Source organism: Paralichthys olivaceus, chromosome 16 (genome assembly GCF_024713975.1).
Source record: "Paralichthys olivaceus isolate ysfri-2021 chromosome 16, ASM2471397v2, whole genome shotgun sequence".
In the NCBI taxonomy this organism is placed as follows: Eukaryota; Metazoa; Chordata; class Actinopteri; order Pleuronectiformes; family Paralichthyidae; genus Paralichthys; species Paralichthys olivaceus.
Window position 1 is genome coordinate 7974465 of NC_091108.1, and position 15338 is coordinate 7989802.

The window sequence follows — 15338 nt, forward strand, 5'->3', positions numbered from 1 at the left end:
ATGTGTTCATGTAATAAAGAAACAAATGTATTTTCAGTATATGTATTTAATTTAGATTTAACACTGACACTGATGTCACATGTCTCCAAAAACTACACATGTACAGTACAAGCAGTTACAATGTGTTAGTGCCTTTAATATAAACCATCATCCTTGTGACTAAGACAAGACTCTAAACAACATCATCACCACACTTCACTAAAGCGTCAGTTACTCTAGTCACCTTTTAAATTGCATTGACAAGGTAGTAGGTTCTGTGAGCTCTAAAACAAACGCACAAACATTCACTTCAGATATGACGATGACGGGTCAGGTTACTTCACATGAACCAATTTCTCTTTGGAAAAACAAACAACATGCAGCCACTCATCTAAATATCTATCACTTACATATTAATATCCCTGTGGCATCCTGTGAGTTCACAGGTCGTTGCTCTGCATCAAAATGTCTAAAAAGTGAAGTTTAACATTCAATTCCCAAATATCTGAAGAGACACGGTTAGAGATCCGATGTGAATCAGGTTGTTATAAACAACTTTCTTGTAGAAATCTCATATTTGTAAAAGCTGCTCGCTAGGAAATCATTCACAACCAGAGAAGCGGAGAACCTCTGTCTGATTTTACCACGATGACCATGATTTGACCGCACATCTTTGATTTCACTTCGACAACTCTGACCTCAACAGTCACCAAAACACTGTTGTCAACGTTACACGATCTGTGTTGTGTATTTAAATTAGCTTAGTTCTGAAAAAGACACGTTGTCATGACGTCATAAACAGTCAAGAACTCTCAACGTTTGCTGATCCAGGAATTCAAGGCACTGCGAATGTGCAAAGGTACAAAAGTCAAACCGCAAAGATTAATATCTAAACTATTTGTTAATGAATATGGTAAACGTTCATGAAGATCATACATGGATTAGGTGATATTAGTAGATCAGTATTTATGATTTTGTGAAGTTATTCATGAGGGAAACATTTTATTTTACAAAATCTTTCTCAGCAACAGACGTCAGTAAAATGTCAAACCTTAGTTTCTGGGCTTCTGGCCATCATGTGCGTTGTACAACACATAGATGACATGTAGCAGTTGTAACAGGACTGAAAACCTGCTCACCCCTTCATTTTCCAACTCACCTGGTCTAAAGAGACCAGTCTAACCGTAAAAAAGACTCGGAGGATGAGCCTATAATCTGATGGCAAGCTTCAAAATGGAATGGTCGGTCAAATGCAGTGAATATACGTCTTCTTTTCTCTGCTCTTTTTCATCAGGTCAGTAGAAATGTCCCCATTTAAGACTAAGAGGGTTGTGGTACCAATTTTTAAATGTTTGCTTCTACTGGTTTGGAAAATGGTGATCTCTAATTTGAAGAATGACTGGGTTTCCCACTGATGTGTATCCGTACGTCTGAGTTGATACTTTGGTTTTGAAGCTCTGCTGCCCCCCCTCGACCCTCTGCACCTCTGAGCAGTATGAGGGCTTCACCTCCAGCTTCGCGTGGCTCACTTGGATGGGGACGCACCTCTCTGTCCTGGGCCTCGTTCCGCTGGCTTGAGGGATGGAGGAGGAGGAGGAGGAGAAAAGGCTGCTGGAGAGATGCTCCTTGAAGCGACCGAAGAAGCTGCTCCTCTGCCTCGGCACAACAGGCCGCCCCACGTTGAGGAGCACCGGTTGCCCCACTGCGGAGCCGCCAATCTCCCTCTGCAGCACTGAGATCTCACAAGGCTTTTCAGCAGGAACGTTGGAGGAGCCGTAGGTCTCTCCTTCCTCTGGAACATAATCCTCCAAGTCCTCAAGGGTCAAAACATGATCTCCTTGTCTCAGGCTCTTAGGCTCCTGCTCTCTGGGCAGAATGGGATCGTTATCTTCATCTTCAGGTTCAAAAATCACAGTTTGCTGATCGTCCAGGTCGTCGCTGTCGTTGCTGTCATCTCCAGCTGGAGTGAGGACCGTTGAGAGCTCACGTGGCTCAGCAGAGGGAGCGTTGCCCTGCACTTCCTCCCAGGAGAGCGGCTGGCTGCTGACGTCTCCTTGCAGCTCGGCCTGCGCCTGCTCCACCAGCTTGTTATTGGAGTTGTTAGCGTTTGGGTTTTCCAGTGGAGACCTTTTGGGTCTGGAGGGAGTGGCTGCACGATCAGAGCCTGCAGGTGAGATGCCTCTCCTCCTGAGCAGCCTGGGAGATTTATTGACCTTGTACTCAATGACCTCCTCCACCTCAACCCACCTGGGTTTAATCTCCATGGCTCTGGCCTCAGCACCCTCAGGCTCAGTGACGTAGAGGGTAGGGATAGTGGTCTTTCTTGGTGTCGGCATCCTCCTCAGCCTGGCTGCAGGGGGCTCTGGGGTGGAGGTTTCAGAGCGGTGGGCTGCAGTGAGAGTGAACCCGGGGGATCGGTGCCTCCTCATACGAGGGTTCTTCACCACGGTGGTTATAGTCTCCTCACTGGATTGAGAAGATGAATATAGATAATATTAGAGCTGCTGATGAAGATATTCTGTGCAAAATACAGAGTTGTGTGCAGATGATTGAGTTTTGTCACTAAACATAAAAAAGATGACCCAACACAAAAATTGAAATTAAAGTGTGAGGTTACAGACGCCACATGCATTCAGGAGCATTGTGCACCATTTACCATGTATGGTTTAAAATAAGCCACAAATAAGTCAAACATCTGATTTTTGGTCTTTTACTATATAAATGAAATTGAATTGATTTGAAGAGACATATAATTGCTGTATTAGGAGCTGCTATAATAAAGCTTCTGGTTAAAGAAGACAACACTCTGGTGAAACCTGCCCCCACATTTCATCATCACTGTGTAAGAATCCTTCGCACTCCAGGTTTAAATACCACACAGTGAGGCCTTCACGGGGCCAATTACAGGAGCACACACAAATGTCCTCTGAGCCTTTGCTGTGTTTTAGCCAGTGGATGTCTGTGCAACAATAGAAAAATAATCTATACCAAAGAAGCCAACTTCTGCACTAGAAGTCTGTCAAGAAACAAGAATCCAGACTTTAACAGATTGTCTGATATCAAAATATGAAGCTACATTTCTAACTCCTGTCTAAATGTCCCACAGCACAAAGTCACATTTCATGCATGAAGGTCATTTTAACTGAGTCACACTTACATGATGATGGTTTTCTTTGGTATTTTGGTTTCCTGCTCAGTAACTATGAAACAAGTGGAAAGAGAAAGATTTAGACAAGAAGACAAATGACCCGTCTACGCTAAACACATCCAGAGTTTAAGATGAATCCATCTTTAAATCTGTGTTAAAACAAATAATAATCATTATATTTCTACTGTTTCAGAACCTGAAAAAGATGATTAAACATAGTTTGGTTTGGATAAAGTACCTTCAATAGTGATGGCATGTTCACCAGTTCGGGCCACAGCAGAGGGTAAGACTACATCTGCTGCACACTTGGCACTGCCCAGACGATTAGACAGCTGGAAACAAAAGAGATATGTTTTTAAAGATGACTTGTTGTTGTTAACTCATTAGGATTAAGATTCTAAGATTCAGATCTTGGGTTTTAAGAGCAAATAAACTTGAACAGAACATAAGTGATATGATTCAAATATAATGTAAGTATTTTCCCAACCTCACACTCGTAGTGTCCCAAGTCTCTCTCTGTCAGGTTCTTTATTATCAAGACCAGAACTCCATTACGGAGCTCACTGTAGGTCTGATACTTTTCCTGGTCAGTCAGCAGCCGGCCGTCTTTAAACCACCTAGAACAATAAAAGATGAATATGCCGTTAGACAAACATAGATCTTCCATAAAACTTTTAACATTTAATCAAGATGATTTAAAGCTTTATAGTAACAAATAGAAGTGAGGTGTCAATACCTGATCTTGGGGTTGGGGGCGCTCTGTATGACACAGGTGAACTGAGCGTCCTCACCAGCGACAAAGATAGCATTCCTCATTTTATTCACAAAACGAGGAGGTACTGCCAGAAACACATCATTTACATTAATAACACATTAAAGCATCATAATGGTCATGAAAAAAAACATCTGCTGAGTCTTGACACAATCAAACTATACGCCACCTACCCTGAACCGTGATCTTTCCAAGAGTGCTGGCGTTGCCTGCTGAGCTCCAGGCAAAGCACATGTACTGTCCAGAATCATCAGCCGTCATGTTGTCCAGGATCAGTGTGCAGGAACCATCAGGGTCCTCAATAACGATGTGATGAGGGTCTGCCTCCACTGCACGTCCATCTGTACATGTAAACCAAGTTAGCCAGGAACTCAGAGATTGAAGGCCTGAACTATTTGTCTCAATTAGTCTATATATTGTCCATTACAGCAAAGGACCAAAAATATGGTGTGAATGTCATACCCTTGTACCAGGTGACTGTAGGTTTGGGTACTCCAGTGACTTTGCAGGCCAGTTTCACTGTCTGTCCCAGCTCTGATGTGCAGTTTGCCAGAATTTCATCAAAGTCAGGGGGACCTAGAAAAACAGATTAATCATAAAAGTTAATGTGATAAACGAGGTAATAAGAAAAGAAACTTATATTTAATATGGTGTGTTTGTGTGCTTGTGTGTCCAACTCACTCCATGCAGGCATGCTGTATCGCTGCTGCAGTTCTCTGAGGTCTCTCAGCCATGAGTTCTTGATGGTGACAGTTCGGGCCTGCAAAGTGTATTTCCTCACAGAGTCCTCACGTTCATGCCAGATCTCAAAGGCCCTGTCATCACCCTCCACCGTCTCATTCACATCAATGTTGTTCAGCTGCAGCAAGAAGAAGAATGATGACAGTAAAGTAGAAAGTCTCAGGGGAAAGGTGTGGTTATATAAAGAGTCTTACCTTCATCATGTTCTTAAAGACATATGCTTGTGTGTCAGTGTTGCTGTCTCTCTTGGGTTTGCAGATTATGCAGTAGTTCTTAAAGAGGAAGACGTGGCGGTGGTGACCTCTAGAGGACGACCTAATTCCAGGAGCTCCCTCCCACACTTGAAAGGGTCCCTAGTGCCAAAAAAAGAAAGATTCATAGACTGTCAAACACATAATCAAGCTCCTATATTCTTCACTAAATTCCTGGATTATAAATTATATCCTACCTGTCTAATTGGCTCTCCAAGTACTTCCAGTGTGGCGGGATAGTTTTCGATCATGGTGACATGGTGGGTGTTCTCAGAGCGCTGAGGGAGTCCAGACACCATTGCGTACGCTTCTTCCAAGAGGCAGCAGTTCTGACCATTTCTCGCCTTGTTTCGAATGAGCTCCTGAGGGTGTATCAAGAGTAGGAAACTTGATAGTGATACAGATCTAAAGCCAAATGCCCTTCACATACAAGTCATGAATCCTAACAGATCAACTGAATATTCTTTGTCAAAGTTGTCACCTTGAGGAAAGCCTTGTATTTCTGAATCCTCTCCAGTGGTTGTTGCAGGTAGGTGTTTATGCTGCGTACAGGCGGATCTGAAGGGTCTGCACCAGCCTGCACTTTCTCAGTGTACTCCTACAGTGTGATGAAAGAAAGATTTTTAAATTAATTAATTCACCCTAATGACTGGGTATTTACAGAGTCATTTTATTTAAAACAGCAACAACATTTTTGTCTGTGGTGACAATGTAAGGGGCTCAGGTCCTGACGCACTGCAAAATCAACAGGAAAGCAAATAGCAAAAAGCTCTGACCAAACACGAGCTGTGTCACCTTGAAGAAGCGGTGGACAGCCTTGTCACTGACTGCAGATTCTGCCTGAGCCTGACCCACAAGATACTGGAGGTACTTCTCAAAGCCGTCCTTATTCTTCAGGAAGCACATGGCGACATCATCATCTGTGTCACAGTCACTCAACTTTGGGAGGAACGCTCTAAAAACAGAATTGCAGAGAAATTAAAGCACAGACGATAAAGAAAATCTCTCTTTTATTTTATTTTGTATTAACATTTGTGCTATTTAGCAAATCGTTGACTTAAATGAGGGGTCATAAAGAGGTGAGCTCACTTGCTGTGGAAGGACTTGATATCATCAATGTTCCTGAATATTGTTTCCTTTTGGCTGTTGACATCAGGAGGTGAATCAGGGCTGTCTGCTTGTTTCATGTGATGAGAGGTAAAGAAGTCAACCTCCTTTACAAACTCTGATTCACCATTTATCAGGTCCTGGAACAGTTGGCTAGAGACATGAAATAAAAATTATGATGCTGTCTTTGGCTCCAGTCTTTGATTTGGGAGTGTAGACAATAGATGCGCTTTACTTACAATAATTTCTTCTTGTATTCACCCTCAGAAACCTCCTCTACACTTGTCTCTGGAAGGTCACCTGCATCAGCTGAGAGCTGAAATAACAAATGACCTTTAATATCGTGGTCTTTCAAAAGCTTCAAAACAATGAATGAGGTAAGTCTTGTGACATACCTTTAGTTTCTTGTCCAAGTAGGCAGGTGAGACCCAGCCTTGGCGGGAGGGCGTCGTTTTGGTTGGTTTGGTTCGGACCAACCATTTGAGCGGATGAGCTGAGTCCAAAACCTCAACGTACTGTCCCTCCTTCAGAGAGATTGATTCTTTGCTTGCTATGGTGGGGTTATAGTCCGCTGTTGCCACGTAAATATCAAACATCTGTAAAAATGTATATATGTAAAAATGTATGTACACATGAGGTTTTAAAAAAAGGTTGTGATAAGATTACATGAACTTGGTGTTCGATGAAGCAGCTTATTCTTGAACAGAAACTGTTCAAGTATTACTGCCATTAGTACATACCTGCCATGTTTGGTTTTTGTTCAGATTCTGCTTGTTTCTCATATTTTTCATCTCCAGTTATGTTCATAAGTTGTAAAATACAACATCACTTGTAAGTCCAGCCTTAAAATCTACCATAGGATCAAATCACCACACAAATAACTAAAGGAATTCTCAGCAAATTGAAACACTGCAGGGTTATTGTGTGGTGATGCATGATATTAGACAGGTATCTCTCTTTTTCTGGTCACTCTGTATCAGGTCATAATCAAATTTAAATTATATGAATTATCGAATAACGTTGTGGTCCACAAATTTATGTCCACTGTAGAATACATGGATCATTTTCATATCTCACCTCCCCTCTGGCGTCCCCTTCATCAGACTCCGAGGAGGAGTCAGCGATGAGGGAGGGAGGACGAGAGCGACCGTGATGAGGTGATGGAGAAGGAGTCTTGGTCTCATCGTCACTGTCAACACCAGGTACGCGTAATGAAGCTGGGGCAGAAAGGATGAAGGCAGGTGATCACAGGAACACCGGAAAGTTGCACAGGGAATTTAAACATGTAGCATTAAGAAATATTTTTTTGCTTACATTGATGTAGAAGATATTAATACACAAATTGGTGCACTAGCATGCATTGCCTTGCTTAACCCCATTCCATTGTCAGGTGTAGCATGAGATAGGAGTCATTCAAGTATTTTCTCAGTCCCTTGCTTCAGTTGATCACTTTAGCATTGCCTCTCAAGCTAACACGGACCAGCTATTTCAATTTTCTCAAACTCTCAATTTGTCAAAGCTTAGCTGAGGCACAACAAGTCAAGTTATAACTGAGTGCCACATCTTCTGGATATAATTTAGTGCTTGTATGAGTAGACAATTGATTTATTGTAGGATTTCACAAAATGAGTATTATAGATTAAAAAAAATACACAATTACATCACTTAAAATACTACTAATGACTATTGATTGTGTTAGTGTTGGCACAACATGCAAAACAAAAGTACAGTAGAGACAAAACATTTTTTTGTCTAAGCTCTTCACATACATGTCTGTGAACATGTATTCAAGCCAGAAGTTGAAACCACAGACTGTAAATAAAGATGGATGGCACGTCTCCACTTCTTCCATCTATCCAGAGAAGCAACATTTGGAGCATATTGCAATTGCGATCGGGGGATGGAGCCACAGCATCGAGGTCACGCTGATACACACACTCAACAATCGCGAGTCATTCCAGGCGACAGCATCAAACAACCAAACTTAGCAGAAATATACACCAGTGTTATAAGAACCATGTATTTGACGTGTATTTTAGTTTGGTCCATGTCCCATCCACTAACACAGAGGAGGTGGGATTTGTGATCAATATTGTGGCCAGCCACAAGGGGGCCAATCAAAATGCTTTGGCTTCACTTTTGATGAGCTGTAAATGTCGTCCATCTTTACAAACAGTCGATGGATGAAACCAATTAGGAATAATATCCTGCTGCTGCACGGAGACAAGATAAAATGTAAAAAAAAATGCAATTTAATAAATAACATCTGTTTTCCTGGATGTATAATAAACTTATGTCAAAACTGTTTCTGTCCAAACAGTTTGTAATGAAGTTCAATGAGACTGTCTCCCTGAGTCATGTTCCTTATTAGTATAAGTATAATTATTATGAAGCTGATGCATTTGGGATACATACTGGTATTTTTGGGCCAAGATTTCATCCACTGGAGCACTTCATGATTCTGAAAGCTGTCTGAATAACAAATTAATGGTTGAATAAGCATTTAATTTGTTGTATTGATAAACTGGTGGATGTGAAAATGGTGAAGGAATGATGTCTGTGTGAATCAATGAGAGGTTTTGAGTCACAAACACATGGATAAAGCAGAACATGCTGAAGAAACAAGCACAAGAAAAGCAGCAAAAGACGTGTGTGAGGTTTGGTGTCAATCCTACATGTACTGGAGAGTGAATTCAAATTCAAGAATTGAAGTGTTAAAACATTCAGATACATTAATTCTTGAATTATCAGAATAAATTCACCGAACCAAACCTGACTGGCAAAAACACTGTGTCCAACATATAATAACTCATTGTAATATGTGGATTATCTATAACTACATTGTTAGCATTAGAAAAGCCATTCACAACAAATTGCATGTTTCTTATGACACTGAGGTATAATATAGGAAAGGGACTGGTTCCCTGTAGATTTTCATTCCAACCGCAGATAGAAGGAGTTAATTTAAGAGAGGCGTTTCCTCTGGGATCAAAATGTATATACGTATTTGAATATAGGGCTTTGGTTACATATAGTTGTTAAATGACTTTTAGCTTGCTGCGTGTATAGTGAGTTAATGATTTCACACCAAGTAAGTTATTATATCTCACCCCCTTTCTTTATTATTACTATTATTATTAGCTGAACATGCAGGTTGAGTGTTTATCATTTACTGGCTAAGTATCATCTCTGGAGCTGGTACATCTTCCTCTGTGCATATTCTAAGATAAGCAGATTTTCTTCAACTGAACTAGACAATACATTTGAACAACTATGATTCAACAACATGGTTTTATCTGGTCCAGGCATGATGTAACATCATTGTCTTAGCTCTAAGATTTGTTGCCAATTTTTAAGCTTCCCTTGTGGAATATACAGTATTTCTTTGGTAGAAATTGCTTTAAACTGTAACTTGAATTTCTATTAAATCTGAAATTAATAATGTAATTTTTTATTGCAAAGTTAAAGTTGGTCCATAACAAAGACTTACCCTGAGTGATCTTGGCTGATACCATTTCAGTGATCTGGGAGGTGAGTTTCATAAGGAATTCCTCTGATCCTACTTCACCTAGGTACGGTACTTTTCCTTCTAAAGTGGAAAACAGGGGACAGGTGAATAAAAAAGAGGAAAGAACACCATAAATTTGATGCATTTATTACCACAAAAAAGATATTACTATAAATTTGTCTCACCTTTTCCAGTGCTAGCCTCTCCCTCTGGAGGACTGACTGTAATCCCAAGAACCCTGAGGAGAAATAAATGGTTTTATTTTCAGGTATTTTATATTTCTTTACACATTTCCACATTGAATTTCAAAGAAAAACTTACTCTGAGGCTTTAGTCTCTTTCTTTTGTTGTGATGCTACAGAAAAGAGGGGGACACATACATCTGAAAAGACAAACTCTGAGGCAGTATGAGGTTTGCTTCTAGTTTTAAGATTCTCTCATGACATCATAATTTCGACATTAAGTGCTCAGAATGTTTTTGTCTTCCTTACCGTCATCCACCTCGAGGTGGGCCGTGCAGATGGACTGTCCTGCTCTGTTTGTAGCAATACAGGTGTAGGCACCAGTGTACTCTGTGCCCACATCCATCAAGATGAGGCTGTGCTGGCGTCCAGAGCTTGCTATTTTATACCCCTTGGTATCAGGCTTAATCCACAGGACATCCTCCACTGACTCCTCCTTTAGCCAGGAGACCATGGGCGTGGGAGATCCTGAAAGGTAAAAGTGGGTACGGTGAACTTTGAATCGAAAGCAAAATTATGGAAAACCTAGGAGCTGGATAAAATCTTGAGTCATATCAATGAGATCTGATCCTGTTAAGAAAAAATAAAGGGTAAGAAGTGAACAAACCTTCTACTTTGACAGACAGTGTAATGCTTGCTCCTTGTTTCACCTTCCTGTTGCTGAACCTTTCGAGGAAGCGTGGTGGCACCAGAGGTTCTTTGGAATCTGAGAAAATACAGTATAGGACAAGAGCAATGTCACATATAATATAGTATTATATCTATTAACTTAACTGTACCAAATGTGTAGATTAAAGTTAGGTTACCTTTCTTATCTTGTGGCATAATCTCCCCTGGACCTGTTACATAACACAATTGTTACTGTCTGTGAGTATTTTATAAACAATTTGTAAACTCGAAATAATTTCAAATATGATTATTCCCGACTTTTGCATACATACCTAGAACTATCAGTCTGGCAGAGGAGTACGCAGAACCAGCTGCATTAGTGATGTAAACAGAGTACTCCCCCATATCTTCTTTCTTCACCTCCAGAATCTCCAGGCCGTGAACATCTCTGTCTGTTAGAAACAGGATTCTTTTTGAAGGCCGCAGAGGGTGGCCATCTCTAAACCAGTATAATCTGGGTTTGGGGAAGCCTGGAGGACAAAAGATATTATTCTTAATTCATAGGCAATTTTATGGAAGTAGACTTTATAAGACCATTCAAACAAACTTACCTTTTACTTTAAGTTGCATTTTAGCAATAGGTGAACCTGGACAAACATGAACATCATGAAGCTCCTCCAAAACCTGTGGTAACTGATCATCTTCAGCCACAGACTCAAAGGTCTCAGTTTCCCTGTATGAGAGCAGCAGCATAGATCACATCAAGTGTTCATGTCATGTTAATATTATAAAATACCTTTACTGAAACATCTTTCTAGAAATGCTTAAACAGTTTGTAGTTTATTCACCTGGACATGTAGCCTTTGGCACTGACATATGAAGATGTCTCAGTGGCATCAGCAGCAGTGTCATAATCTGAGCTGCAAGACACTGATGGAAAGGATTGATATTCAGCATTATATAATCAATCAGGGAAATAAAGGACAATGTGTTCATCACTGTGTTTATATGATTCTGTATATAAGTCTGCAGTTTTATTTAGAGGCAGTTTGAGTTTTGGACTTTGGACAGACACAGGTATTTGCATTCGGAATGTTATACATGTTCACTTACAGTCAACCCTGAGTTCGGCCTTAGTGGCTGCGATGCCGCTGCTGTTTTCAGCTGTGCAGCGATAGACGCCCATGTCAGTGGGCAGCACAGAGGTGATGATGAGTTGGTGGCAGCCCTCCAGATCCTCATTTATCATATAATGGTCATTTTCCTCCAGCACTTTGCCATCTTTGAACCAGCGGACAGTTGGAGGAGGCTTGCCAATCACAACACAGTCAAAGCTGACGGGATAACCATCTGGAACGTCTTGGCTTTGCAGCTCTGTCAGAAAAACTGGGGCAGCTGGATAACGAGACCAAGTAGAAAGTAAAGTTAAAAAATGGCTGAATAAAGCATGAATCAGCACTAAACTGAATATGTTGTTAGGTATGTTTGTAGTAACAAAGTCTTACCCTGGGCTCCAGCCATGAATGCAGGAGGCTGTCTTTCTTGTGTGGGGGTCTGTGTGCCATCTTGGATGTAGCCCACCTTTTTAATTCTCAACTCCATTCTAAGAGGCCCTGCCTCCTGGATGGTTGTCTCTACAGGAACTCCGTGGATTGTAAACATCTCCTGGAACCTCTTAGAGGCAACTTCAGCCTCTGTCCTTGAATCAAAGCGAATGTAGATGTAATTGTCATCCTCACGGTAAGACTGAGGATCTGGGGCTCGCAGGTCTCCTTCATCTGCACTGACAAATGGTTCTTCCTCAACATCTGGTGGGAGACATGTGCGCAACAGGCGGCGGAGACGTCTGCTCGCCTTCCTCAGTGACTCGTCCATCTCACTACCTGAGGAGCTCTCAGGCTCACTGTCCGCACTGTAGCCCACCGTCAGTGGCCGTCGCCCAGAGGATTCTCTCACTGTCCCTACTGTGACCTTACCGCTATGAGAGTTGACTCCGAACTTGTTGGTGACTTCACAAGTGTAAACTCCTGTATCCTTTGTGGTGATGGCAGTGATGACCAGTGAGCAAGTGCCATCATTATAGATATCAATATGGTGGTGCTTGCCGTCAATTAGTGGTTCACCATCCTTCATCCAACACACCTTTTCAGGTTTACCTTCTGCCACACATTCCAGATGGATGGTGCCATTTGGTTCTTTGGTCTGATCTTTAAAGACATCTTTGAAGACAGGACGCATGTCCTTACGGGCCTTGTACCCCTTGAAGGCAGCTTGAATTTTGATGGCGGCTTCTCTAAGCTCAGGCTCATCCTCTTTACTGATCTCCATGATGTTTGTCTCCTCTGTAGTCACCTCTTTTTTATCTGTCTGATGAACTGTGGTTGTTTTCACTTCAGTTTGCAGCAATGTTCTCTGCTCAGCCATCTGGAAATTTGCAAAGAACCTCTCAGTGGTCATTGTCTCTGCTTCATTGACGGCTGTGACAGTAGATTTGCTGCTCTTCTTGAGGTAGGACACAAGTGTAGGACCCCCTGAAAGAGATTCATCCTCAGAGCTGGTGCACAAGTTGGACTCTGTCTGCTTCTTAGACACAATGGCCTTCTCCTTCACTTCAGATTTGGTTTCCACTTTCTCTGAGGACTTTAGATCCTTCTGATCTGATTGTTTTTTACCACCTTTACCATCGTCTTCAGGTTGTTCAGTGATGGAGTCCAAAGTGGGCTCTCGACTCATGCGACGTTTCTTAGCCGAAGCCTCCCACAGCTCGTGGACATCACCTTCCTCAGCAGCTTCTGGAGGCAGATTGGGCTGCCCCAGGGCCTCTGGCTCGCCCTGTTTTGCCTCTGTACCGATAAACAAAATGCAACTTACTATGACAATTGTTCAAAAAAAGGGCCTCAGATGTTGTTTGCGAGGGATATGAATGTGGAGGTGTTTAACTACAATAGAATTTGTAGGATAAATATAAGAAACCTACATAACAAATACATTGTCTTACCTGGACTAGTTGGTGGCTGTGTAGGTGCCTCTGTGTAACATAAAGAAAACAAACACACATAATATAATAGTTAAGAAGACTAAATTCTCTACATTGCTATCATAAAATTTGGTAATTGTTAAAATGCTGTTAATTTATAAGTCTGTCTATATGTCCCATCATATAAAATGTATAATCTGTGATAAAAATAATACAAGTGTCAAAAGTAAGGGTATTAAAATTATCCTAATACTCTGTTTGGTTATTATACCAATCTGTGGATTTCTATTCATCTTGAGATAAATACACCAGCCTAACCACAGGCATCATCATTTGATCATGATTGGACCAATCACAATGTATATTGTGTTTCAATGTTAAATGTTTGAATTTTTTTAAATTAGTAAAGTAATGCAAGTTCAACAGGCTGCACATACAGCAGTGGCAGTGGATTGGGGTTGTGATACAAGATTATTGATGCTTGTAACACTATTTCGGTCTTGGATTTCGTATAGATACTTCCTCTTGTCATAAGTGATGACAAGGTTTTCAATCTCTTATTGTCGTCTTGTACAAAAACTAGGAGTCATTGAGCAAAAATAAACAAAATGTCTTGGTGGGCATTAGAAATGTTACTTCCACATGAACTGAACAACACATCCACTCACCAAGCTGCACAGTCTGAGGCAGCTCTACAGGCTCTCCAGTCCCAGCTCTGTTGATGGCTGCCACTCTAAACCTGTAGCCACTCCCGGGGATAAGATTTTCAACCAAAAACTCTGTGTTACACACAGGTTCGGACTGACACGGAAGCCAGAGGGCGCTGTCTACCAGCCGCAACTCCACTCTGTAGCCAAGAATAGGACTCCCTCCATCATGTAGTGGAGTGAACCAAGAGAGGGTTATAGACTGTTTGGTCTTATTGAGGACTTCTGGGTCCTCTGGGGGATCAGGTACAGCTGTGGGGAAGAAAAGCAGCTCATATGAACACTGAGGAAAAAATACTTAGAAAGTCATGTCAGCCTTTCAATGTCTGCCCTCAATAGTTTTTTTGGTAATGGTGACTTTATGAAGACACAGAGGTTGAGATGATAAGATAATGTAACATGTCATTCTCTTCTCTCGCTTCAAAAATAGAGATTCATTTATAAATGTATAAACTTCACAAATACTTACTGATGATAGTGAGCTTGGCCAAAGAGAGGGCATCTCTAGCAGCAAATGTAATTTCCTGCTGGGGCAGAAGTGGTGCGTGTCTCAGGACAAGGTGATAGGAACAGCCATCAGCCCTCACAGCCCAGAGATCGCTGGGCTTGAGCTCAACTCCATTTGCATACCAGGCTACTTCTGCCGCGGGGATGGGTTCAGTCAGCTCGACGCAAAATTCAACCCTCTCTCCCACGGCAGCCACTTTGTCTTCCAGACCCTTCACAACATCCAGCTGCCACCCTAATGACAGAAACCCATAGAATTAGAGGTAAAAGGACAGTTACAGTAATGAAATAGAAGAATTCATGATTCATGCATGATTTTTGTAAATACAACTTCAAAGTCCTCCAGCTTTCTCACCCTTGACAGAGAGTTGGGCAGATGTGGATGCTGTCCCAGCTTTGAAGGTCACTGTGCAACTGTCTTTAACATGCAACTCCTTCAGCAGGAGCAGGTGACGACGGCCACTCTCAAATGACACAATCTCAACATTAGGAGATTCCTTCACTGGTTTGCCATCGAGAAGCCAGCGGCAGTCTTTGCTCTCAGGACGAGACAAGGCACACTCAAACAGTGTTTCCCCTCCATCAAAGGTTTCTGCATTCTCCAGGCCCTGAACAATAGTTATAGGTTTGCCTGTAGAAGACAACAGGAAAAATGAAGAAAGAAAGAGCACACTCAAAAAAGATATTCAGACAGCTACAGTGTTAAGAACGTGAACTCGAATGGGATTTTGCCAACACACAGCACAGTCTTTGTGATGATCAATTTATTTGGCCAAAGTAATGTTAGCTT

General features: G+C 41.6%; 1 protein-coding gene across 50 annotated transcripts in view; it reads right to left on the reverse strand.

The window, feature by feature from the left end:
- Positions 1–28: 28 nt before the first annotated feature.
- obscnb (obscurin, cytoskeletal calmodulin and titin-interacting RhoGEF b) overlaps positions 29–15338 on the reverse strand; it is a 52374-nt gene continuing 37064 nt past the window's right edge. For 49 of the 50 annotated variants that reach the window (XM_069510506.1, XM_069510546.1, XM_069510545.1 and 46 more), the window contains 32 exons: positions 14904–15179; positions 14511–14783; positions 14003–14293; positions 13356–13385; positions 11863–13200; positions 11471–11752; positions 11206–11287; positions 10969–11090; positions 10690–10887; positions 10555–10587; positions 10356–10454; positions 9998–10216; positions 9828–9861; positions 9692–9744; positions 9489–9587; positions 8414–8470; positions 7076–7215; positions 6394–6594; positions 6238–6314; positions 5981–6151; positions 5687–5846; positions 5373–5489; positions 5089–5253; positions 4835–4993; positions 4581–4758; positions 4362–4475; positions 4073–4240; positions 3864–3966; positions 3615–3744; positions 3366–3459; positions 3137–3179; positions 29–2445 (listed from right to left, as the gene is read on the reverse strand). In XM_069510506.1, the coding sequence (XP_069366607.1) occupies positions 1338–2445; positions 3137–3179; positions 3366–3459; positions 3615–3744; positions 3864–3966; positions 4073–4240; positions 4362–4475; positions 4581–4758; positions 4835–4993; positions 5089–5253; positions 5373–5489; positions 5687–5846; positions 5981–6151; positions 6238–6314; positions 6394–6594; positions 7076–7215; positions 8414–8470; positions 9489–9587; positions 9692–9744; positions 9828–9861; positions 9998–10216; positions 10356–10454; positions 10555–10587; positions 10690–10887; positions 10969–11090; positions 11206–11287; positions 11471–11752; positions 11863–13200; positions 13356–13385; positions 14003–14293; positions 14511–14783; positions 14904–15179 (6614 nt within the window). In that variant the 3' untranslated portion in view covers positions 29–1337. The remainder of the gene's footprint in view (positions 2446–3136; positions 3180–3365; positions 3460–3614; positions 3745–3863; positions 3967–4072; positions 4241–4361; positions 4476–4580; positions 4759–4834; positions 4994–5088; positions 5254–5372; positions 5490–5686; positions 5847–5980; positions 6152–6237; positions 6315–6393; positions 6595–7075; positions 7216–8413; positions 8471–9488; positions 9588–9691; positions 9745–9827; positions 9862–9997; positions 10217–10355; positions 10455–10554; positions 10588–10689; positions 10888–10968; positions 11091–11205; positions 11288–11470; positions 11753–11862; positions 13201–13355; positions 13386–14002; positions 14294–14510; positions 14784–14903; positions 15180–15338) is intronic. The other variant, XM_069510501.1, reaches the window with a different exon arrangement.